The following is a 27,519-nucleotide window of genomic DNA, read 5'->3' as shown; positions in this document are numbered from 1 at the left end:
AACGCTAACCAAACTAACACCCCTATCAACTGTAACGCTAACCAAACTAACACCCCTATCAACTGTAACGCTAACCAAACTAACACCCCTATCAACTGTAACGCTAACCAAACTAACACCCCTATCAACTGTAACGCTAACCAAACAAACCTCCCTATCAACTGTAACGCTAACCAAACTAACCCCCTATCAACTGTAACGCTAACCAAACTAACACCCCTATCAACTGTAACGCTAACCAAACTAACCCCCTATCAACTGTAACGCTAACCAAACTAACACCCCTATCAACTGTAACGCTAACCAAACTAACACCCCTATCAACTGTAACGCTAACCAAACTAACACCCCTATCAACTGTAACGCTAACCAAACTAACACCCCTATCAACTGTAACGCTAACCAAACAAACCTCCCTATCAACTGTAACGCTAACCAAACTAACCCCCTATCAACTGTAACGCTAACCAAACAAACCTCCCTATCAACTGTAACGCTAACCAAACTAACACCCCTATCAACTGTAACGCTAACCAAACAAACCTCCCTATCAACTGTAACGCTAACCAAACTAACACCCCTATCAACTGTAACGCTAACCAAACTAACCCCCTATCAACTGTAACGCTAACCAAACTAACCCCCCTATCAACTGTAATGCTAACCAAACTAACCCCCTATCAAACTAACACAAGAAAGCAATGCCTCTCTCCCCTACGTGACCTAGATATTGTATTGATATGTAGGCTGTGTGCCGTTTTGAAATGTATGTACTGTAGTTCTGTCCTTGAGCTGTTCTTGTCAATTAATGTTCTGTATTATGTCATGTTCCATGTTTTGTGTGGACCCCAGGAAGAGTAGCTGCTGTTTTCGCAACAGCTAATGGAGATCCTAATAAAATACCAAACTCACAACCATATCAACTGTACCACTAACCACACACCAAGAGAGATGTGTATGTGTGACTGCTGTAATGTAAAATCTATATAAAAAACACATTTCAGAAAATCTTTGTAAAATATATTTAGATCCAAAAGCTGATTTGCAAAAATACAAGATGTGCAATCACAATGGTTACAAGGCTTCACTTACTCATACTGCAACTATTCAGCCCGTCAATGTATTCAACTTCTATACTAGAAAACTCATCACATCTTTAAGGCAATCAAATTGCATAAAGCAGCTGAAATGTAGTGCTATATTCTATGAGTAACACATAATACCCAAGCTAGCTCTTCTGTGGAGTCTCTTCAAATGTCATAATAATAATAATAGTCGTCATCAAATCTGACCAAGCATAGACCATCATCCACCTCTACTCATCTTTTATTCTAGCTTGGTCCATTGCTGTCATTGTCAAGCAAACATGTTTGGCATGACAATGTGAGAGGGAGTTGGAATGATTATACTTATATTCCCCATAACAATGATCTTAAGAAGTCCTTTAAAAATGACTCTCAGAGGGCCTCCCGGGTGGCGCAGTGGTCTAGGGCACTGCATCGCAGTGCTAACTGCGCCACCAGAGTCTCTGGGTTCGCGCCCAGGCTCTGTCGCAGCCGGCCGCGACCGGGAGGTCCGTGGGGCGACGCACAATTGGCATAGCGTCGTCCGGGTTAGGGAGGGTTTGGCCGGTAGGGATATCCTTGTCTCATCGCGCTCCAGCGACTCCTGTGGCGGGCCGGGCGCAGTGCGCGCTAACCAAGGGGGCCAGGTACACGGTGTTTCCTCCGACACATTGGTGCGGCTGGCTTCCGGGTTGGAGGCGCGCTGTGTTAAGAAGCAGTGCGGCTTGGTTGGGTTGTGCTTCGGAGGACGCATGGCTTTCGACCTTCGTCTCTCCCGAGCCCGTACGGGAGTTGTAGCGATGAGACAAGATAGTAATTACTAGCGATTGGATACCACGAAAATTGGGGAGAAAATGGGATAAAATTTATTTAAAAAAAAATAATAATAATAAAAATAAAAAAATGACTCAGTTTGAGGCACCAAAAGGTATTCAAAAGGACATTGTCAGTCCAACAACAGGGTCTGGTTTCAAGTCCACTCATGATAGCATAATGCTACACATGATCCAATGTGAGATGATGATGGAGGACGTTCATGGCAAATCCCAGAAGACTGAGACAAATTGCTCTGATATTTACTGTAGGGTTCACTACAATGATATGTTCCTATGTCCAGTTATATTAGTATATTCAGTAGATCAGACCAATCCAGGGTTGTGTTCAGTAGCCTGTAAATAACCATGATTTCTTATTGGACAAGTTCAGGTAGTTAGTCATTGGTAGTACAGCACCTCCCAGTTTCCCGCCGTTTCCTTCTGTTTGGTGCCTAATGGACACGACCCAGGATTTCAACTGACTGGGTTAAAGGGGCAATCTGGGATTCAAACAAACAAAGTGGTCGATGTATCAATCCCAGGTTGTCCCTTTAAGTCTAATCTATCCTTTTCAGTGTAACATCTCTGAGGACACAAAGCAGCAGTATTAGCCTAAGTACCCTTTTGCTACAAAGTCAGTCAAGAGTGCTTATCAATATGGAATCACATTAATCTTATCAATCTAAAAATAAATATGTATCAGTCAGTAATACATTACAACAATGGAAACAGTCAAGTGTGAGATCAAAATAACATGATCTGTGTGTTTAGAGTTTTTGGGTCAATGTTTCATGATATAAATGTACATCAGAAAAAAAACAAGGCAAAAAGTCCCAGAACAAAAGTAAGAGAGAGAAAGAACAATACAAACCATCCAATCTAAATGGGAAAAGGTTGGTTGTATCAGTGGTGGTTATAATGTCCTGCTATGCAAAGATGTTGGAGATGAAATCACGAAATCGCTTGGCGTACTGTTCTGGGTGGACAGTGGAGATTTCAGCACCAGCCTGAAGACAGAGGCATAGAGAAGGGTACACGTCAGACTGAGTAGCTCATATAATGGGAATGAAAAGCGTCAATGAAATGCTAATTTTTTGGATAAAAGTTAAAATAAGATAGTGCCTACAGGAAGTATTCATACCTCTTGACTAATTCCACATTTTGTTGTTACAGCCTGAATTCAAAATGGATTAAATGTTGTTGTTTTTTTAAATCTCACCCATCTACACACAATAACCCATAATGACAAAGTGAAAACATGTTTTTAGACATTGAAAATGAAGTGGAAAACTATCACACACAAGTATTCACACCCCTCAATCAACACATGTTTGAATCACCTTTGGCAACAATTACAGGTGTGAGTATATTTGGGTAAGTCTCTAAGAGCTTTCCACATCTGGATTGTGCAACATTTTCCCATTATTCTTTTCAAATTTCTTTAAGCACTGTCAAATTTGTTGTTGATCAACAATTTTCAGGTCTTGCCATAGTTTAGACTTAAATCTACTTGAAAATCTAACTCGGCCACTCAGGAACATTCACCGTCTTCTTGGTAAGCAACTGCAATGAAGATTTGGCCGTGTGTTTTAGATTATTGTCCTGCTGAAAGGTGTATTCATCTCCCAGTGTCTGGTGAAAAGCCAAATGAACCAGGTTTTCCTCTAGGATTTTGCCTGTGCTTAGTGCAATTCCATTTCTGTCTTATCCTGCAAAACTCTCCAGTCCTTAACAATTACAAGCATACTCATAACATGATGCAGCCACCACTATGCTTGAAAATATGGAAAGTGGTACTCAGGAATGTGTTGTATTGGGTTTGACCCAAACATAACACTTTGTATTCAAACCTTATCTCAGAGCATTTTGTATTATTCTGTACATAAATCCAATACCTCCACTTAGTATGATATGTTATGTTTCATATGGTATGTATTAATTTTTGGATGTCCATCACCTATTTTGTATGATATTTTTTGAATTACAATCCTTTTATACATTACGAATTTGCAAAATGTACAATGTTACAGATTCTAGCTAGGTGGCTATGTTAGCTAGGCTAGGGGTTAAGGTTAAGTTTAGAAGTTAGCTAAATCTAACCCTTTAACCTAAAAGGTTTAAGGTTAGCTAACATGCTAAGTAGCTGCAAAGTAACTAAAAAGTAGCAAGAAGTTGAAAAGTTACTAATGAACTAAAATGCTAAAGTTGTCCATGATGAAATTCAAACTCGCAACCTTTGAGTTGCTAGACGTTCACGTTATACGCCCACCCATCCCGACAAACCACCCTACTTTCGTTTTTGCCTTAAGTAACCATCCGTCTTATGTAACCATACCAAACATATACTATTTTGATTGTCCCGGATTTATTTTTTATATGTTACGTCTAGTTTATGAGACCAGGCTGTATATTCAGGACAAAAAGTTAGTTACCTTGCCAAATGTCTTCAGTATTACTTTAGTGCCTTGTTGCAAACAGGTTTGGTGCATGGTTTGGAATAGTTTTACTCTGTACAGACTTTTTTTCCCAATCTGTCAATTAAGTTAGTATTGTGTAGTAAATACGCTGAACAAAAATATAAACATATAAAGCGTTGGTCCCTTGTTTCATGAGCTGAAATAAAAGATCCCAGAAATGTTCCATAAGCACAAACATTTTGCACAAATTTGTTTACATCCCTGTTAGTGAGCATTTCACCAAGATAATCCAACCACCTGACATGTGTGGCAAATCAAGAAGCTGATTAAACAGCATGATTATTACACCTTATTACACTTAAGTGCACCTTGTGCTGGGGACAATAAAAGGCCCCTCTAAAATGTGCACAACACCACAGATGTCTCAAGTTTTGAGGGAGCGTACAATTGGCATGCTGACTGCAGGAATGTTCACCAGAGCTGTTCTCAGAGAACGTTATGTTCATTTCTCTACCATAAGCCGCCTCCAACGTCATTTTAGAGAATTTGGCAGTGCGTCCAACAGGACTCACAACCGCAGACCACGTGTATGGTGTCGTGTGGGCGAGCGTCAGCTGATGTTAACGTGTCGCAAGGATTTGTACACAATTCCTGGAAGCTGAAAGTGTCCCAGTTCTTCCATGGCCTGCATACTCACCAGACAAGTCACCCATTGAGCATGTTTGGGATGCTCTGGATTGACGTGTACGACAGCATGTTACAGTTCCCGTCAATATCCAGCAACTTCGCACAGCCATTGAAGAGGAGTGGGACAACATTCCACAGGCTACAATCAACAGTCTGATCAACTCTATGCGAAGGAGATGTGTCACGCAGCATGAGGCGAATGGTGGTCACAGCAGATACTGACTGGTTTTCTGATCCACGGCTCTACCTTTTTTTAAGGTATGTGACCAACAGATGCATAGCTGTATTTCCAGTCACGTGAAATCCATAGATTAGGACCTAATGGACTTATTTCAATTGACTGATTTCCTTATATGAACGTGTAACTCAGTTGGATGTTAAGTTTATATTTTTGTTCAGTATACAATGTTATTGATCCATCCTCAGTTTTCTCCTATCACAGCCACAAAACTCTGTAACTGTTATAAAGTCACCATTGGCCTCATGGTGAAATCCCTGAGCGGTTTCCTTCCTCTCCGGCAACAGAGTTAGGAAGGACGACTATATACAGTATGTAGTGACTGGGAGTAATGATACACCATCCAAAGTGTAATTAATAACTTGATGCTCAAAGGGATAATTTGTGTTTACCCATCTACCAATAGGTGCCCTTCTTCGCAAGGCATTGGAAAACCTCTCTGGTCTTTGTGGTTGAATTGGTGTTTGAAATTCACTGTTTGACAGAGGGAACTTACAGATAATTGTATGTGTGAGGTACAGAGACAAGATAGCCATTCAAAAACCATGTTAAACACTATTATTGCACACAGAGTGAGCTTATTACGTGACTTGTTAAGCCACATTTTTGGGCCCTAACAAAGGGATTAAATACTTAGACTCAACTTTCATTTTTTATTAATTAGTCAAATGTTCAAAAACAATTATGCTAACATTATGGGGTATTGTGTGTAGGCCAATGACCAACAATCTACATGTAATTCATTTTAAATTCAGGATGTAACAACAAAATGTGGAAAAAGTCAAGGGGTGTTAATACTTTCTGAAGGCACTGTATTCTAATGGGAGACCCTTAACCCTCTAATCTCAAAGATGTGATCAGCACAACATCGAAACCAGGGAAAACAAGAAATTGCATTGGGAATAGGTCACTTTCAATTATTGATTAATAGGGAATGATGTTAGAAAAAGCAATGAATGCACAGTATGCACTAGGCTGTATCACATGATGGGGAGTCCCATAGGGTGGCGCACAATTGGCCCAGCGTCGTCTGGGTTTGGTCGGTGCAGGCCGTCATTGTAAATAAGAATTTGTTCTTAACTGACTTGCCTAGCTAAATAAAGGTTAACATTACAGTATGCACTGAGTATCTCATCCCTTCGCCCTTTTCACTCACCCCATGCTTGACAGTTTTGGCTGCGTGAGCGGCTTTCTTCTTGGTGTCGTACTGTGTTAGAACGTCTATCAGACCCATGAAGTACACCTCCTTCTGAGGGGCTCCTGAGGGGGGAAAACAGACCAGATGCTGAATAAAGTCACTGCTTAAAAACCCAAATGACCCAACTTGCAGTGTAACTTCGAATCCAGGAATAGAGTCAATTCCATTTAAAAATCATTTAATTCATTAGGGAAATTGAGAATCCAATTGCTTAAAATTACTGACTTGATCCAAACCCTGTAATTTCCCAACTTCCCTAAAACTTACCAGGGGCACTCCTTATGGCATACACATCCACATAGGGGTCAAACTCCCCGGGCCCCAGGGGCTTGCAGGAGGCCATGTAGCCAGCGATGCCCTCAGGAGACGTGCCGTAGGAGCACGCGTTAGGGACCTGCATCAGGCCATTCTCAGTCTCCCCACCCTCCTCAATAGAGGGCTCCTCTCCCTCCTCCTCTTCCCGCTCAGCCCGCCCCAAGTCATGGATACCCAGGAGCAGGCTATAGTCCATGATCTTTAGCTTGACAAGAAACTATAGAACAGGACACACACACCAGATGATGACTATGAATGGAGATGGTGGTATAATGGCAACAAACAGCTAGAATGTTTCTACTGCCACCTTGTGTTAGACTCAATAGAATAGGACGACAGTTTCTAGAACTTGAGAGGTCAATGTAGAAATAGACTGAATTCTAGTTCTAAATCTGTGGAGGTCACATTACCTCCACATCTCTGTTGAGTTTCTCCATGACCTTCTCCTTCTGCTCCTCGTTCACATACACCTTCTGCATGTTGTTTCTGAAGTCCATGTCCTTGTAGGTGGGCAGCTCTTTCACCTGAGGGACCGTTATGAAACAAACGCATGAGAACTTTCCCAAGCATGTCAAGTGGCCCCTAAAACTAAACTCTGGACCTCGAAGCCCATTCCACTGCATTTATTTTTATTTTTCAAGGATCATCAATTTGTAATATTATGCAATTGTTTCTAGTCTCCACCAGTAGATTGCCACAACCTCATGAGGAAAAAAACAACTAACTTACTATTCAAATCAAATCTTATTGGTCACATACACATGGTTAGCATATGTTATTGCGAGTTTAGCAAAATGTGTATGCTTCTAGATCTGACAGTGCAGCAGTATCTAACAGGTAATATCTAACAATTCCACAAAACCTAATATCTAACAAATTCCACAACAAAACCTAATACACACAATCTAGTAAAGGAATGGGAATATATAAGAATAAAATATATGGATGAGCAGTGACAGAGTGGCTAAGATGCAATAGTGTAGGATACAGTATATACAACTTTCAATGCAGAATTACTTTCCCCATTGTTCCTCAACTGCAGTGTATGATATACAATTTTATAGTCGCTGAGTCTTTACTTTTATCCAACGTAAAAAAAAAAAAACATTTTGCTACATAAGACCGAATCAAGGTGGTGGGTCACATGTACTGTGGGTTAGTGTCACGATACCAGCATTTTGACTTCAATTCCAATAGCAGATTTAGTATCACGATGCTCGATACCATGGCAAAAGAAGGTGTATTAGCCAAAATCACAGAATGGCACTTGATCCAGACAAATCTTTTGAGCTCAAACTCATTACATTTGACATTTTTCAGAGACAGCCATGTATGCATTAATGCAGAATCCAAAACTCGGTCCTCGGGACCCCAAGGGGTGCACATTTTGGTTTTTGCTCTAGCACTACATAGTCAACTAATCATCAAGCTTTGATCATTTGAATCAGCTGTGTAGTCTTAGGGGGAAAAAATAAACATGCACCCCTTGGTTTCCCGAGGACAGAGTTTGGGAAACGCTGTATTAATGAATTAATTGCATCATACAATCAATTTGACTTCATTTTTACCAATGTAGCTCCATAACATAATGGTAATCATTTATTTGAATGCTATATCTATTGATAAACCAGGTACAGTGGGGCAAAAAAGTATTTATTCAGCCACCAATTGTGCAAGTTCTCCCACTTAAAAAGATGAGAGGCCTGCAATTTTCATCATAGGTACACTTCAACTATGACAGACAAAATGAGAAAAAGAAAATCCAGAAAATCACATTGTAGGATTTTTAATGAATTTATTTGCAAATTATGGTGGAAAATAAGTATTTGGTCAATAACAAAAGTTTCTCAATACTTTGTTATATACCCTTTGTTGGCAATGACAGAGGTCAAACGTTTTCTGTAAGTCTTCACAAGGTTTTCACACACTGTTGCTGGTATTTTGGCCCATTCCTCCATGCAGATCTCCTCTAGAGCAGTGATGTTTTGGGGCTGTTGCTGGGCAACACAGACTTTCAACTCCCTCCAAAGATTTTCTATGGGGTTGAGATCTGGAGACTGGCTAGGCCACTCCAGGACCTTGAAATGCTTCTTACGAAGCCACTCCTTCGTTGCCTGGGCGGTGTGTTTGGGATCATTGTCATGCTGAAAGACCCAGCCACGTTTCATCTTCAATGCCCTTGCTGATGGAAGGAGGTTTTCACTCAAAATCTCACGATACATGGCCCCATTCATTCTTTCCTTTACACGGATCAGTCGTCCTGGTCCCTTTGCAGAAAAACAGCCCCAAAGCATGATGTTTCCACCCCCATGCTTCACAGTAGGTATGGTGTTCTTTGGATGCAACTCAGCATTCTTTGTCCTCCAAACACGACGAGTTGAGTTTTTACCAAAAAGTTCTATTTTGGTTTCATCTGACCATATGACATTCTCCCAATCTTCTTCTGGATCATCCAAATGCTCTCTAGCAAACTTCAGACGGGCCTGGACATGTACTGGCTTAAGCAGGGGGACACGTCTGGCACTGCAGGATTTGAGTCCCTGGCGGCGTAGTGTGTTACTGATGGTAGGCTTTGTTACTTTGGTCCCAGCTCTCTGCAGGTCATTCACTAGGTCCCCCCGTGTGGTTCTGGGATTTTTGCTCACCGTTCTTGTGATCATTTTGACCCCACGGGGTGAGATCTTGCGTGGAGCCCCAGATCGAGGGAGATTATCAGTGGTCTTGTATGTCTTCCATTACCTAATAATTGCTCCCACAGTTGATTTCTTCAAACCAAGCTGCTTACCTATTGCAGATTCAGTCTTCCCAGCCTGGTGCAGGTCTACAATTTTGTTTCTGGTGTCCTTTGACAGCTCTTTGGTCTTGGCCATAGTGGAGTTTGGAGTGTGACTGTTTGAGGTTGTGGACAGGTGTCTTTTATACTGATAACAAGTTCACGACTGCCGTCTTCACGACTGTCTTGGTGTGCTTGGACCATGTTAGTTTGTTGGTGATGTGGACACCAAGGAACTTGAAGCTCTCAACCTTCTCCACTACAGCCCCGTCGAAGAGAATGGGGGCGTGCTTCGTCCTCCTTTTCCTGTAGTCCACAATCATCTCCTTTGTCTTGATCACGTTGAGGGAGAGGTTGTTGTCCTTGCACCACACGGTAAGGTCTCTGACCTCCTCCCTATAGGCTGTCTCATCGTTAAATGGGTTTCCATCGCATTTTCAACTCTACTGATGTTTCTCACAAAAAAATTGTTTTATATAGCGAGATTATATTATGGACAAAATAGTAAGATTTGTATTTGTCAAATGACGGCCAAGCATCGATTATCATGTCACCAAAATAAGACCCTTGATATTTATTGGAAAGGGGCATCAAGCTCATCACCTTGCACTTTCACCACCCTGTTAAATTCATCATAATTTAGTTAATCTGTAGCCTAATAAACTGCATGCTTTCCCGATGAGTCGTAGAGGGAGGACCACAGAACATGTTATCACGTGACTAAGTTTACTTCAATATGATGGTTATTATATCAATACAAACCCAAAAAGATCCCACCTTGTCTAGCGTATTTTGTTTTGTCGACATAAAAAGGTTGGATGGAAACCTGGTTAATGATTATGTTTTTTTTGTGACAATCAGCACATTTTGCATTATGGTACCACAAACAAAGTACTATGGTAGTGAATTGATGTTAGCGTCATCTGTAAGAGAGCAAAAAAAGTTGGAAGCTTCCGGTATGTTCTGTTCTTGCATTGTAAAGTGTTCTAGCCTGTAAAGGACATTGCTTTGCGAACAGTAATTAACAGTTGCAACATTATTCAACTGTTTGCTTCTGTACAGCATGAGAGGGGAGCTAACATGATGCACCCCAGACTCCCAGTGAGTTCAGTGGTTCCTCAATACAGGCTAGATCTAGCAATGGATAACTGGAGCAGGCACGGTGCTCTCGTGCCATAAGGCGATATTGTCTACAGACTTGATCCTTTCTCAGTCAGTAGACGACGTGAAATGTGTATGATAGAAGTACCGAAAGTAACAAATTCTAGTACCAAAATGTTTTTTAAATGTTATAGGATTTAAAAAGTTCTGAACTTTCGGTATACCTGCAACACTACTGTGGGTGCCTAACAGAGCTAGTCCTTAAGGCAATTTTCACATGTATGGTTGGTTGGGTGAGATAGACATTCTTAGTTGGCTTACCCGCTCTTTGTCACTTGCTTCACGAGACACCAGAGAGCCCTGAGTATCAATAAGATTAGAGTTTAATAGGCAAGGTCAGGGATTATACGAGTGTAAATCATGAAGTAGCGTAAGGAGCAAGCATTACAGAACACTACCGGTGTACAAGCATTATACAACAGGTGACTAGAGTTGCAAAATTCCAGTAACTTTCCCAAAATGCCCAGGTTTTTAAGAAATAAATCCTCCAATCAGGATTCCTGGAAAACCTGGGAATTTTCAGTAAGTTACCAGAATTTTGCAACCCTAGGTGTGTCTCTCTCTCATCTGGATGTTGTACTGTGTGTGTGTGTGTGTGTGTGTGTGTGTGTGTGTTTGGCTCAGTCTCACCTTAAGGTCGTACTTCCTGTGCACCACCAGTCTGTGGCTAAACATGTTCCTCATGACGATCAGGTAGGTCTCCTCATTCTCTACACCCACACGGTACATCCCCAGGAACTGGGGCAGCAGAGTGCTGCCGTGACACTTCACTATGTGCTGCAGCCAGGGAGAAGAGGGGGACAAATTAATGGCGAATAGACTGTGATTGTGTCTGAAATGACTCCAAGGGCCCTGGTCAAAAGTAATGCATTATATAGAGCAATTTTTTTGTTTGTTTGTTGTTTACAAACAAACGTCACGTTTGAGGGATGCACACACATCCCGCACCAAAAAGCTCTGTAGCAGGATATTTAACGCTTAAGTCGGGACCTTGACAAATAGTGAGTGAGTGATGACAATAAAAACATGCAAGACTTACGGCTATAGCTCTGTTCAACAAGTATATTATTCTTCTGGCTTTACCCATCTCTATTTGTGATATTTTACCTTGCCTGGCTGGCTTGCTACAGTAGGTAATCAATCCTCTGATGAAATCTGTGATGTATCTGATTACATGTTTGTTAACTTGAATGAGCTGCATTTGAAGTTGCACGTGATCGTATCCACTGCTAGGTAAACAGAGCTTTTTGATTCCAAACTGCGCTCACAACTTCTCATAAAGCGGCAGGGAAATGGTTCTGTGGAATAGGATGCCATCTGGAACACACCAGTACTATACATTCACATGACTCCTTTCACCTCTGGTTGAATATGAAAATGAAACTTTTTTCTACACTGGAACCAAATTGTTTGCTCTTACTTTTTCTCTTTGTCTTGCTCTTTCTCTCTATCCAAGTTACAAATATGTCCCCACTTAGTCTGACCAAAAATGTCAGACTAAGTGTCAAATTGAAACAGAGGTGGTCCCTGCAGATATCTCCTTACTATTAACCTTTCTGGCACAGGCGTTCCGCTAGCGACCCACCTCGACAACATCCGGTGAAATTGCAGAGCGCCAAATTCAAATTACAGAAATAGTCATAATAAACATTCATAAAAAATACAAGTGTTACGCATCAATTTAAAGATTAACTTCTTGTTAATGCAGCCGCTTTGTCAGATTTCAAAAAGGCTTTACGGCGAAAGCATACCATGCGATTATCTGAGGACAGCGCCCCGCTTACAAAAGCATACAAACATTTTACAACCAAGTAAAGGAATTTAAAAAGTCAGAAATAGCGATAAAATTAATCACTTACCTTTGAAGAACTTCATATGGTTGCAGTCACAAGAGTCCCAGCTACACAATAAATGTTTGTTTTGTTCGATAAAGTCCCTCTTTATATCCCAAAAACTCTGTTTTGTTGGTGCGTTTTGTTCAGTAATCCACTGGCTCAAAGGCGGTCAAAACATGCAGATGAATACATCCTAATAGTACCGGTAAAGTTCGACAAAACATGTCAAACGATGTTTATAATTAATCCTCAGGTTGTCAATTGTCTAAATAGTCGATAATATTTAAACCGGATAATAGCGTATTCAATAGAAAGGAAAAACAACAAAGGGCGCGCAATCGGTCATGCACGCAAACCAGCACTGCATGATTCTACAGTCCACTGACAGAAAGGTCTCATTCTTCTTCATTTTTCAGAAAACAAGCCTGAAACAATGTCTAAAGACTGTTGACATCTAGTGGAAGCCATAGGAACTGCAATCTAACCCATTAGATACTCTATAAGCGTTCAATTGAAAATACCCACATCAAAACAATCCCACTTCCTGGATGGATTTTCCCCTGGTTTTCCCCTGCCATATCAGTTCAGTTATACACACATGCATTATTTTTAACAGTTTTGGAAACTTTAGAGTGTTTTCTATTGAAATCTACCAATTATATACATATCCTAGCTTCTGGGCCTGAGACCAGGCAGTTTACTTTGGGCACGCTTCTCATCCAGACGTCGAAATACTGCCCCCAAGCCATAAGAAGTTTTAAGCAAAGCTTCCCTCAAGAAGGCAGGGGCTGTACTAGACATAAAAAATTACAAGGCAGTGATGTTTAAACAACCAGTGACCCTTGAACTTACTACCTCAGGCCACTATTGTTTAAACATTTTAGACAAAGAGAACACACAGAGTTCAAGTAAAAATGAGATTCTGATGGACACAGAGAACATGGAGATTCTGACCAACACAGAGCACATGACCACATAGGAAAAACACAAAGTATTGTTGATAGACTTCAGAAATGACTCAGCAGTTCTGGGAATAATGAAAAGAGTATTTCCATTCTACGGCAGATAGTGAACAGTTGTGACACATGCCAGAAATACAGCAAAGGTAAGCCCAGACCAGCTGTTAGTTTGCCACTGGCTTCCAAGTACAATGAAACAGTGGCTGTAGATCTACATGAGCTGGGACCAAGTGTGTGGTACCTTCACATAACCCACCACTTCACACGCTTCAGCGCTGGAAGCATTGTGAATATAAAGAAAAGCACTTCATTCATTCCTGGATAAGTGTGCATGGCCTGCCCCAGAAATTGTACAGTGACAATGAAATTGCATTCACATCCGACCTCCGCATGAAGCTAACATGCTGACCAGACCGCACGCGTGCGCCATCGTGTGCACATTGATTTTGTCCACCCCACACCAGACGCGATCAGGACACGCAGGTTGAAATATCAAAAACTCAGAACCAATTATATTAATTTGGGGACAGGTCAAAAAACATTAAACATTTATAGCAATTTAGCTAGCTAGTTTGCTGTTGCTAGCTCATTTGTCCTGGGATATAAACATTGGGTTGTTATTTTACCTGAAATACACAAGGTCCTCTAGGTCATCTCTCCTCCTTCCTTCAGGCTTCTTCTTCTTCTTATTTTGGACATTATATGGCGTTTGGCAAAAACTTTAGGTGCATTAGCGCAACAGACATGAGTGTGGACCTAAGTTCATCTTTCAATCACCCACATGGGTATATGCTCAGAAAAACCAATGAGGAGATGGCACGTGGGTATATGCTCCTAAAACAAATGAGATGGGAGAGGCCGGACTTGCAGCGCATTGAGTGTCACAAATAGAACATATTTCTATTTTAGCGCCTGGACACGCAGACGCTTGCGAGCAGTGTGGGTGCAATGATTGAATAACGTGTACATTTATTTTGCAACGCTTGCGCATGCGACGTGTCCGGTCTGGTCACTGTGGAAACTAAAAAGAAAAGTGTATGGCCTGGCAGATGCATCACTCTACTGGTACAACAAAGTCAAGGCAACAATGCTGAGTACAGGTGGGAAAATGGCACAAGTGGATCCTGCAGTCTTCTACTGGCTTGATCAAGACTGCAATGTGACTGGAGTACTTGCCAGTCATGTTGATGACTTCATCTGGGGGGCTCACAGACCTTTGCTACAACTGTGATTCCACACCTCAAAGCTGTTTTCCAGGTTGGCCACAAAGGAGCAGCTGTCTGACTGTCTGACTAAAAAGGGAGCATCCGGTCTTGTGCTCCTAAAGGCACCCAGTAAGGGAAAGTGGCAGCTTGAGAAATAAAAATAAAAACTGTTACACAACCCATTTGTAATGGGGAACTTAAATAATACTTGGGACATTTAATTATTTTGTTGATGTTTTATTTGTCTTTAAAGAAAAGTGGGAGATTGGTAAGTTCATGTTTTAAGTATCCCTATATTTCTGTTATTACGGTGCTATCACTCTGTTATTAGTACGCCTGTGCCGTAGTCTCACTGGAGATGGACCTGGCTGGAGTGTGAAGGTGACTATGTACTGTGGAAATACGGGGAAGTAAACGTTGTTAAACTGGAACCTTGTCGTTGTATCATTTTTAGTTAATGGCAAACCTCAACAAATAAATAAATAACTGACTTCGCTGATAGCAAGTACACTACCCCTCAAAATAGTTATGACTGATATGTGGTTGTCTCCCCCAAATATCTTAAGATGAATGCACTACTTGTAAGTCGCTCTGGATAAGAGCGTCCGCTGAAGGACTAAAATGTAAATGTAAAGCTTTCAAATTAAAATGTAGCCAAAATGTTTTCCCTCTCATGAACACGAATTGATTAACGCCAAGTTCAATGAGACTTAAATTTGTGAAAAAGTATAATTGACTAACATTTCTCCATTCCAAAGATAGAAACTGTATTGAGGTGGAAAAAAAAGATTCTCTCCTCGCCTAGTTTTGCTATGCAAAACATGAGGCATGGATGAACAGTCCTACATGATATACCCCCCTACTACTATAACCTAACACTAGTTCCGCCAGAGTACACAGACCAGACCATATGATTCAGTAGAAGATGCTAATTTGCAATTCAAGGAAGCCCATGTTGCTTTAATGCTTTTGATACAACCAATCAATGTTTTTGTTTATCAAATGCACTGTTCATTTCACCCAGCAGTACTAGAGATCATTGCAACACTTGACCATAATAAAAAGGGCAACTTTACCCTCCCTTGGGTTGTATTACAAATTGCACCCTATTCCCTATGTAGTGCGCAAATTTTGGCCAGGGCCCATAGGACTCTGGTCAACAGGAGTGCACTATAAAGGAGATATGCCATTTGGGATGAATCAATTGAGTTTTGAACTGAAGTTAATTGAGCTGTCCACAGCCCGGGGGTTATTACATTACCTGGTGGTATTCAGACAGGATGCCGTGCATGTCGGCCACGTCCTCACTAGAGATCTGCTTGATGACCAGCGTGCGGTCATAGGAGGTCAGGAGGATCCCCTCCCCCTGGGCGTCCCCACCTCTTACAGGAGGGCTACGGGTCAAAGAGACCTACAGGGATGAGAAAAAAAACAGGGTCGTATTCATTAGTTCACACCTTTTTTTGTGCTTCTACATCTGCATTGCTTGCTCTTTGGGGTTTTACATTCAGTTTCTGTATAAGCACTTTGTGACAACTGCTGATGTAAAAAGGGCTTTATAAATACACCCGATTGATTGGAAAAGTTCAGGAAGTCCCTCCCCATATCAGTCCGTTTTCTTCTGTTGATGATGACTGTCGTGTCTTTGCTATCGTTAAATTGAAGACTTATAGTTTTTATCATAGATTCCTGTAATTAGGGATTACGCGATCACTTGAGTAATAACGTAATTAATTAACTATGAATTCGAGGGCACCAGGGAAAGTTATTAGATTACAAAGTTATAATTTCCCAATATAACCTTTCAGATATTTTCATATCTGATCAATAGTATTCTAATTAATGATTTATTTACTCTACCTCACGTCAGTCTCATTCCAAACGTCGTAAATCGTTGATTATCTGCACGAACCCAGTCTTCACTATGAGTCATCCATACATCAATTGTCTTAAATCATTTATTTATTACTAACTAATTAATTCACAGAAATGCATAAACAAACAAACTTAAAATAGTTACATGAAATGATGGGAGCAATATGCCCTAGTGGGCTGAACCGGCATGGCGGCTGTTAGACAAGGGGAAAATGGCGTTCGACTAAGAATTCACTACAGAGTCCATAATTATAACAATTGACATGCTAATCCTTACACATGAACGCTCACTCATTCGGGAACAATTGCAATCAATATATATATAGTTACGCTCGGTGTGTGTGTGTCTTGATCGTTGGAGTGAAGTTAGTTTCTGTTGGAGTTCCTTCTGTCTCGGTGTTATTGTGGAGAGTTCAGAGTCACATTCGTTATAGAATGGATGTTTCGGTGGTTGTCTTTCTTCGCGTTCAATGATACCGAATTCCTAGCTGCAGACTAGTAGTCAATATCAAAGACTTGTTCTCATTCGTCTTAAGAGTTTAACCACGTGGTATGGTTAAAGATTCACCAATGGTACTTTAACCTTCGTTCTCCTCCTAATGGAGAAAAGCATGGTCTGCTGGTAATTTCTTAGAGTTGGCTTTTTATTCAGATAGCAGAGAGGGGTGGTCCCATGGTCTCTGACCCAACTGGCTCAGGGCGGTCCTTGGATTTAGTTCAAATACAACAGGGAGTTGTATTTTCCTTCATTAAACAGTTCAAAATCATATTACACAATTATACAAACAGTATCATACTCACTCATTCATTTTATACAACAAACAGGTGTAAACCTCATATCTGAGGTTATTATATAAACAGCGGTATGGTAATGTGGTCCCACAGTCTCTCCTGAGTTTCCCACATGGGGACAAATGGACATGTTAATAGCTAGGATCTTCACCGATCTTTCCTACTTTGGCAGGAACATGAAATATGTTCGTACCTCAAGTTCTGTGAGGTGGAAGAGAATTCCTTTGTCCTGAAAGTTTACCCTCTGTCTATAATACTATTGGCCATGAGGAGATTCTCAGGAATTTACGACATCTCTCTGTGATCACCGCATGGGTTGTGGTAGGAAAGGGAGAGGCAGAGAGAGGGGGATGGGGTTTGAAGTACCCAAGCAGGCAACATCATGACATGACTATCTTAATATTTAACCTATTGCTTTAGTAGTCATTTGGCTCTGGATGGATTACTGGCATCCATACATGCACATAGGGAGTGGATGAAGAGGAATACTCCTTTTGAATAATGCGCTGTGTCAAGATGTATCAAATATATTTATACACACACAAAATTAGTATAACCAAACATTAGGAACACCTTTCTAATAGTTAGTTGCACCCCCCTTTCGCCATCAGAACAGCCTCAATTCGTCGGGACATGGACTCTACAAGGTGTCGAAAGCTTTCCACAGGGATGCTGGCCCATGTTGAATACAATGCTTTCCAAAGTTGTGTCAAGTTGTCTGGATGTCCTTTGAGTGGTGGACCATTCTTGATACATGTGAAACTATTGAACATGAAACTCAGCAGCGGTGCAGCTCGACAAACCGATGCGCCTGGCACATACTACCATACCCAGCTCAAAGGCACTTAAATCTTTTGTCTTGCCCATTGTCCCTCTGAATGGCAAACATACACAATCCATGTCTCAATGGTCTCAAGGCTTTAAAATAGTTATTTAACTTGTCTCCACCCCTTCATCTACACTGATTGAAGTGGATTTAACAAGAGACATCAATAAGAGATCATAGCTTTCATCTGGTCAGTCTGTCATGAAAAGAGAAGGTGTTCTTAATAATGTTTTATATGCTCAGTGCCTTCAAACTTTTTCAAAATGTTGTTACGTTACAGCCTTATTCTAAAATGGATTACATAAAACAAAACCCTCAGCAATCTACACACAGTACACCATAACGACACATTTTTCAAATGTATAAAAAAATTCTAAACAGAAATACCTTATTACGATGGGATTCAAAATTGAGCTCAGGTGCATCCTGTTTCCATTGATCATCCTTGAGATGTTTCTACAACTTGATTGGAGTCCACCTTTGGTAAATTAAATTGATTGGATATGATTTGGAAAGGCACACCTGTCTATATAAGATCCCAACGTTGATAGTGCATGTCAGAGCAAAAACCAAGCCATGAGGTTGAAGGAATTGTCCACAGAGCTCAGAGACAGAATTGTGTCGAGGCACAGATCTGGGGAAGGGTACCAAAAAATGTCTGCAGCATTGAAGGCCCTCAAGAACACAGTGGCCTCCATCATTCTTAAAATGGAAGAAGTTTGGAACCACCTAGAGCTGGCCGCCCGGCCAAACTGAGCAATTGGGGGACAAGGGCCTTGGTCAGGGAGGTGAACAAGAACCCAATGTTCACTCTGACAGAGCTCTAGAGTTCCTCTGTGGAGATGGGAGAAACTTCCAGGAGGAAAACTATCTCTACAGCACTGCACCAATCAGGCCTTTAGGGTAGAGTGGCCAGATAAAAGCCACTCCTCAGTAAAAGGCACCTGACAGCCCGGTTGGAGTTTGCCAAAAGGCGCCTACTCTCAAACCATGAGAAACAAGATTCTCTGGTCTGATGAAACTAAGATTCAACTCTTCGGCCTGAGACTAATCAGGATCGAGGCAAAGATGAATGGAGCAAAGTACAGGGAGACCCTTAACAAAAACCTGCTCCAGAGCACTCAGGACCTCAGACTGGGGCGAAACTTCACCTTCCAACTGGACAACGAACCTAAGCACACAGCCAAGACAACGCAGGAGTGGCTTCGGGACAAGTCTCTGAATGTCCTTGAGTGGCCCAACCACAGCCCAGACTGGAACCCAATCGAATATCTCTGGAGAGACCTGAAAATAGCTGTGCAGCAAAGCTCCCCATCCAACCTGACAGAGCTTGAGAAGATCTGCAGAGAACAATGGGAGAAACTCCCCAAATACAGGGGTGCCAAGTTTGTAGCATCATACCCAAGAAGACTCGAGGCTGTAATCGCCTCCAAAGGTGATTCAACAAAGTACTGAGTAAAGGGTCTGAATACTTTTGTAAATGTGATCAGTTTTTTATTTAATAAATTTGAAAATTTTCAAAAAATCTGTTTTTGCATTGTCATTATGGGGTATTGTGTGTAGATCGATGAGGAATTAAATATTTTTTTATTTTTATTTTATTTTTTAGAATAAGACAAAATGTGGAAAAAGTCAAGGGGTCTGAATACTTTCTGAAGGCACTGTACATCAACACTCGTACCTGGTAGTCGAGATCCTCAATTCCGAAGCGCTCCCTAAGATTCCGGAACACCTGAGGACAGTATTCTTTAAACTTGAAATGTCCTGGTAGATTCTCTCTGTGAAAGAAAAGGGGTGGAATTCACACATTTGCAGTGTTTACTAGCCTCTCCTTCTCTATCGCTCCCTCTCTCCCTCCAAACTTCTGTCCAAGCCTCATTCGTTTTGGCATTTTAAACAGAGTAGTGACATAGACCTACTGGTAGATAGGCCAATTGTATTATGTATATTTAGAGTAAGTATTAACAAGAGTGAGCGAACACATTACTTGTTGAAGAAGTGGTTGTTGACTTTGATCTTAGTGTTGGCTTTGAAGTCATCAGGCAATAGCATGACAGGAACAGGCACTTGGTTTAGGTCATTTATCTGCAGAAATAAGTACTCCCATTAGCTAGAAGACTTTCATCATGGTTAGTGCCATCAGGGACCCTTGGGACGTCCCTACCCTAAACCCCTACCCACAAACCTAACCCTTACCTTAAAGTGTTACTGACAGTGTTTTAGCAACATGAAATCATATTAAAATCAGTTCATATACACCTCTAGGAAGACTACGTTTTAAAAAAATTTTTTTTTTTTTTTACAAGCGAGCACTTCGTCATTTTCACACATTCATAGAATGTTTGGGAATGACGTAGATAGAGTATGTCATGTGAAAATTATACAGGGGGAAAGCTGGCCGTGCATTAGGACAATTAATAGACACTGCAGTTAATAAAACCTAATAAAAACATTGGTCTTGTCCAGGACCGGACTCTACACCATAGCCAATCAGAGATACCTCAGGCCTATATGCAAATAAGCCATTAGCCACACGGGGCTGCCATCTTTAACTCTGAACTAGTGATGGGAAGTTCAGCTCTTTTAACTGACAAAATCTTTGACTCGTTCAGTCAAAAGAACGAATCTACTAATTTCTTTCATTTGAGTCAGTAATTCCCAGAGCACGCAGGACCCCCTACCAACGAACGATGAACTGAAAACTTAATAGTCATGATTCTACGAGCTTCTGGTTCACATGTCGTTCACCATAGGGGGCTTATTGGAACTGTCATTTGTGACAGACTTGTAAACGTGCGCTTTAAAACAATGTACATTACATGACCAAAAGCTCGTAGAACATCCAATTCCAAAATCATGGGCATTAATATGGAGTTGGTCCCCCCTTTGCTGCTATAACAGCCTCCACTCTTCTGGGAAGGCTTTCAACTAGATGTTGGAACATTGCTGCGGGGACTTGCTTTCATTCAGCCACAAGAGCATTAGTGAGGTCGGGCACTGATGTTGGGCGATTAGGCCCAAAGGTGTTCGATGGGGTTGAGTTCAGGGCTCTGTACAGGCCAGTCAAGTTCTTTCCCTTCACTGGAACTAAGGGAACTAGCCCAACCCATGAAAAACAGCCCCAGACCAGTATTCCTCCTCCAACCATTACAGTTGGCACTATGCATTGGGGCAGGTAGCGTTCTCCTGGCATCCGCCAAACCCAGATTCGTTCGTCGGACTGCCAGATGGTGAAGCGTGATTCATCACTCCAGAGAACACGTTTCCACTGCTCCAGAGTCCAATGGCGGCGAGCTTTACACCACTCCAGCCATCACTTGGCATTGTGCATGGTGAATTTAGGCTTGTGTGCGGATGCTTGGCCAGAAACCCATTTCATGAAGCTCCCGAAAAACAGTTATTGTGCCAACGTTGATTCCAGAGGCAGTTTGGAATTCGGTAGTGAGTGTTGCAACCGAGGACAGGCCCCGCGCTTCAGCACTTGGCGGTCCCGTTCTTTGAACTTGTGTGGCCTAACACTACGCGGCTGAGCTATTGTTGCTCTGAGACGTTTCCACTTCAAAATAACAGCACTTACAGTTGACCGGGGCAGCTCTACCAGGGTAGAAAGTTGATGAACTGACTTATCGGAAAGGTGGCATCCTATGAAGATGCCACGTGAATGACTCTTGGCAGAATGCATTGCTTGATTGCCGTGAGGGTGATAAGTAGCCTAACGACTCAAGCTAAATTATTTCGCTGCTCTGTTGTTCGCTACATACTTCATATTGCGGAGAAGAAACTAACCTCCGTGAGCGTAGCGTTTGGCCGGAGCAAGGGCTTTCCTGCATCTGCAGGCGGCTCAGGAACTCCGCTACTCAGAAACATTCACTGTCTTCTTGGTAAGTAACCACAGTGTAGAATTCAAATCAAATACATTTTTATTCGTCACATGCGCTAAATTCAACAGGTGTAGATCATACTGGGAAATGCTGACTTACAACTCCTTTACCAACAATGCAGTTTAAAAATAAGAGTTAAGTTAAGAAAAATATTTACTAAATAAACTAAAGTCAAAAATTAGAGCAACAATAACGAGGCTATACTCCGGGGTACCGGTACCGTGTCAATGTGCGGGGATACAGGTTAGTCGAGGTAATATGTACATGTAGGTAGGGGTAAAGTGACTATGGATAGATAATAAACAGCGAGTAGCAGCAGCATAAAGGGGGGCGGGGGGGGCAATGCAAATAGTCCAGGTGGCCATTTAATTAGCTGGTTAGCAGTCATGGCTTGCGAGTAGAAGCTGTTAAGAAGCCTTTTGGCAAGTGCTCTGGTACCGCTTGCCGTGCGGTAGCAGAGAGAACAGTTTATGACTTGTGTGACTGGAGTCGTTCACAATTTTTTGGGCCTTCCTCTGACACCGCCTAGTATATAGGTCCTGGATGTCAGGAAGCTTGGCCCCAGTGATGTACTGGGCCGTATTGGTATGTAACTGTTATGAAAGTTGTATTGTCAATTTTGTTTTGTATTTAAACGCCACTTTAAACGTGTACATGACACTGCAACAAAATTTCCCCATGGGGTCAGTAAGTATGTAAGTATGCACTAGCCTCTGTAGCGCCTTGCGGTCAGATGCCGAGCAGTTACCATGCCAGGCCGTGACGCAACCGGTCAGGATGCTCTTAATGGTGGAGCTTTAGAACCTTTTGAGGATCTGGGGACCCATGCCAAATCTTTTCAGTCTCCTGAAGGGAAAAGGTGCTGTCGTGCCCTCTTCACAACTGTCTTGGTGTGCTTGGACCATGATAGTTCATTGGTGATGTGGACACCAAGGAACTTGAAACCCTTGACCCGCTCCACTTCAGCCCCATTGATGTTAATGAGGTCCTGTTTGGCCCTCCTTTTCCTATAGTCCACGATCAGTTCCTTTGTTTTACTCGCATTGAGGGAGAGGTTGTTGTCCTGGCACCACACTGCCAAGTCTCTGACCTCCTCCCTATAGGCCGTCTTATCGTTGTCGGCGATCAGGCCTACCACTTGTGTCGTCAGCCAACTTAATGATGGTGTTGGAGTTGTGCTTGGCCATGCAGTCGTGTGTGAACAGGGAGTACAGGGGGGCCCCCGTGTTGAGGATCAGCATGGCATATGTGTTGTTGCCTACCCTTACCACCTAGGGGTAGCCCGTCAGGAAGTCCAGGATCCAATTGCAGAGGGAGGTGTTTAGTCCCAGGGTCCTTAGCTTAGTGATGACATTTGTGGGCACAGTGGTGTTGACTACTGAGCTGTAGTCAATGAACAGCATCCTCACATAGGTGTTTCTTTTGTCCAGATGGGAAAGGGCAGTGTGGAGTGCGATTGAGATGGGTCATCTGTGGATCTGTTGGTGCAGTATGCAAATTGGAGTGGTTCTAGGGTTTTCAGCATGATGGTGTTGATGTGAGCCATTACCAGCCTTTCAAATCACTTCATGGCTACCGACATGAGTGCTACGGGGCGGTAATCATTTAGACAGGTTACCTTCGCTTTCTTGGGCACAGGGACTATGGTGTTCTGTTTGAAACATGTAGGTATTACAGACTCGGTCAGGGAGAAGTTGAAAATGTCAGTGAAGATACTTGCCAGATGGTCCGCGCATGCTTTGAGTACTCCGTCTGGCCCCGCAGCTTTGTGAATGTTGACCTGTTTAAAAGGTCTTGCTCACATCGGCTACATAGAGCGTGATCACACAGTCGTCCGGAACGGCTGGTGCGCTCATGCATGCTTCAGTGTTGGTTGCCTTGAAGCGAGCATAAAAGGCATTTAGCTTGTCTGGTAGGCTTGCGTCACTGGGCAGCTCGCGGCTGGGTTTCCCTTTGTAGTCTGTAATATTTTTCAAGCTCTGTCAGCCAGTGTAGTAGGATTCAATCTTAGTCCTGTATTGACACTTTGCCTGTTTGATGGTTCGTCTGAGGGCAAAGCGGGATTTCTTATAAGCGTCTGGATTAGTGTCCCGCTCCTTGAAAGCGGCAGCTCTAGCCTTTAGCTCGATGCGAATGTTGCCTAACAGTCCATGGCTTATGGTTGGGAAATATACGTACGGTCACTATTGGGACGACGTCGTTGATGCACTTATTGATGAAGCCGATGACTGAGGTGGTATACTCCTCAATGCCATTGAATGAATGCCGAAACATATTCCAGTCTGTGCTAGCAAAACAGTCTTGTAGCGTCCGCGTAATCTGACCACTTCCATATTGAGCGAGTCACTGGTACTTCCTACATTAGTTTTGCTTGTAAGCAGAAAACAGGAGGATACAATTATGGTCAGATTTACCAAATGGAGGGCGAGGGAGAGCTTTGTATGCATCTCTGGTTGCACATGTGGCATGCTGGTAGAAAAGGAGGTAAAATAGATTTGAGTTTGCCTGCATTAAAGTCCCCGGCCACTAGGAGCGCCACTTCTGGATGAGCATTTTCTTGTTTGCGTATGGCCTTAAACAGCTCGTTGAGTGCGGTCTTAGAGACAGCATTGGTTTGTGGTTGTAAAGACAGCTACGAATAATATAGATAATTCTCTTGGTAGATAGTGTGGTATATAGCTTATCATGAGGTATTCTACCTCAGGCGAGCAATACCTCGACACTTCTTTAATATTAGACATCGTGCACCACCAGTTATTGACAAAGACACACACCCCCACCCCTAGTCTTAACAGACGTAGCTGCTCTGTCCTGCCGATGCACGGAGAAGCCAGCCAGCTCTATATTATCCATGTCGTCGTTCAGCCATGTCTCGTTGTAACATAAGATATTATAGTTTTTAATGTCCCGTTGGTAGGATAGTCTTAATCGTAGATTGTCCAGTTTGTTTTCCAATGATTGCACGTTGGCCAATAATACAGAGGGATGTGGTGGTTTACCTACTCATCGGCAAATTCTTACAAGGCACCCCGCCATCCTCCCCTTTTTCCTGTCTTTTCTTCATGCTGATGACGGGGATTTGGGCCTTCTCTTGACAAGGCAGAATATCCTTTGCACCGGACTCATTAAAGAAATAATCTTCGTCCAGTTTGAGGTGAGTAATCACTGTTCTGATGTCCAGAAGCTCTGTTCTGTCATAAGAGACGATAGCAGCAACATTATGTACAAAATGAGTTACAAACAATCTGGGAAAAAACTAACAAAACAGCAGTTGGTTAGGAGCCCGTAAAACGGCAGCCATCCCCTCTTGTGCCTTATGGTGTCAGATCTATTACTACATTCATGTGAATTTTGAAGGGTCACCCAAAAAGTCACATATTACAGCACTTATAAAGTTGGTTGTGTAGCATAAACTAGGAATGTTATATTTTGAACTGATATAATTTACTGATTGTTTAATATCTGCAAAGTAGTTAACGCTGTCAGTTCCACTTCAACCGTTTTAAATGTCCACTTCAATAGAGTGACGTCAGAGTTGGGACGTCTCAATGATCCCCGTTTAGACTGTTCCCTTTCATCATGGGGATAACAAACATGGAAGGTGTAAACATGCAGTTGATAGAAAGCAAACAAGCTGGAGATGAGTCTGAGGACTGAGTATATCTCATGTGTATGGCAGTCTACGGCCCTGTCATTGCTTTCTAGAGACCACACTAACTAACTTTTATATAATGAGCAAAGCCCATGATGATGTGACACACACTTGACAGTCAACGGTCAATAATAGTTAGCCAGCAGCAAGTTGGCTAACGTTAACCTAACTAACGTTACTTAGCCTTCTAGTGCTATCTAGCTTGTTCTCGGTACAGTTCGTTTAGCTCACGTAAACGTTAGCTACATTTTTACTGAATGCGCATTTACATTTTGATAGCCAATTAACGTTAGCTAGCTAGGTTAGATAAGTTAGCTTGGTAACTAGCTAACGGAATGTCAAAATTAGCTAAGTTAGTTAACGTTAGCTAGCTAATAGGCTAAGCTAACGTTATCAAAACGGACAATGACAACATAACGTGTTATACTCACCGAATGGTTTACACCCCACATAAAAACGCTCAAGACTGGGTCACTGGCACGAAATACCTTCACCTTCTGCTGCACAAAATGTTTCTTTTTGGTTTTGGTTTTTGGGGCCAATATCACCATTGGACTGGAAACAGCGTTACCGACAGAGGCCATCGCGAAGCTTGCCTTGCTTGGGAACTTTTTTTAAAATACTCCTGATTCTGATCTTCCGCAAACTCAAACTTTATTTTTTCTTCTCCCGATTCTGATCTTTTGCAAACTGACTTCCTCGTCACCGCATAATGCAAATCAAAGGTTAACCGTGCCGCGCGCAGATCCTTCTAAATTTAGGTTAGTAGTTTTAGCCTACATTTGCGCTTGTTCTAACACTAATTTTGGATTTCAAATTAGTCTGTCTACTCAATACATATTCCAGTCCAGCTATTCTCGAACAATTATGGGGAACTGACATGCAGTCAGTCCCCTGTTGGTCCAAATGTTCAGGTGTGATAAACCAAATATATGTGTTACAAATAATATAATGCTATTACTGTAGCAATGCAGAGAATAAAAGCAGACTATGAAAGTAAGTCAGCTAAGTCATGTATCTAATATATTCCATTCTAGCCAAAATTTTACTTTTTGATTAATTGATCATAGAGGAATTGCAGCCCTCATGCGCTCTCTCTCAAAGCAGTGCTTTGTGCAGAACTTTCTGCCAACCCATATAGGCCACCACTCAGTGGTGATTTTCGCATGTAAATCTTGGTGGGGCAAACCCTGACAAAATGTGGGCGTTGCATGCCAGCAAAACCACTACACAACACAACACTAACCAATACATTAATTGCACTATAACGGTGAAAAACAGTGCCCATAAACTGTTAGGGCCTACACAAAGCTGTCCCAACAGCAGTCCCAACACCTTACCACTGCTACACCTGGCTGTCAGTGGAGCCTTGTCTGGCAGCGAAACAGTTCATTCAGCCTCAATTCCTGCCTTTAAAAAAAGCATAGCTGATATGGCTGACTTGCTTAAACAAATGTGGTTTCTACTGACAATTGAGATGTACAAACTATGGCATAAGGGGACGACAAGCGGATAAGAGGCCATCCATAATTCCGATTAAGACATTAATGAGCGAGCTAGGATGGATGTAGTCAATATAACTATTTGTTCAGCACTTTTGAAATGTACAGCGAAAGAATTCAGAACATGGGCTGTTCTTACAGTGTTCTCCCTGTATACCAAGTCAGAACTGTAGGATAAATAAAGGGGGCATATAAGCAGACAATGAAAGCTTTTACAATATTCGATGATTACATTTCTGAAACAGATTATAGGCTACATGTGCACCGCCAAGTCAGAACAGTAGGCAACATTAAGAGGGGAAAAAATATCTGATTATTAGGGCG

The 27,519-nt window shown here is 42.0% G+C and overlaps 1 protein-coding gene across 1 annotated transcript; it reads right to left on the bottom strand.

Moving 5' to 3' along the window:
* Nucleotides 1-1,907: 1,907 nt before the first annotated feature.
* Nucleotides 1,908-26,746, bottom strand: LOC120059135 (phosphatidylinositol 5-phosphate 4-kinase type-2 gamma-like). Its single transcript, XM_039007969.1, has 10 exons — nucleotides 26,125-26,746; nucleotides 20,148-20,245; nucleotides 19,842-19,938; nucleotides 15,929-16,078; nucleotides 11,299-11,445; nucleotides 10,930-10,968; nucleotides 7,145-7,258; nucleotides 6,687-6,951; nucleotides 6,378-6,481; nucleotides 1,908-2,886 (listed from the first exon to the last, which is right to left on the bottom strand). Exons 1-10 carry the CDS (start codon nucleotides 26,275-26,277, stop codon nucleotides 2,806-2,808), a joined length of 1,248 nt encoding a protein of 415 aa, XP_038863897.1. The 5' UTR covers nucleotides 26,278-26,746; the 3' UTR covers nucleotides 1,908-2,805.
* Between the last annotated feature and the right edge of the window lie 773 nt (nucleotides 26,747-27,519).

This window comes from Salvelinus namaycush, chromosome 14 (assembly GCF_016432855.1).
Source record: "Salvelinus namaycush isolate Seneca chromosome 14, SaNama_1.0, whole genome shotgun sequence".
Lineage (NCBI taxonomy): Eukaryota > Metazoa > Chordata > Actinopteri > Salmoniformes > Salmonidae > Salvelinus > Salvelinus namaycush.
The sequence above is the reverse complement of the archived record's forward strand: the minus strand, read 5'-3'. Positions and strand labels throughout refer to the sequence as shown.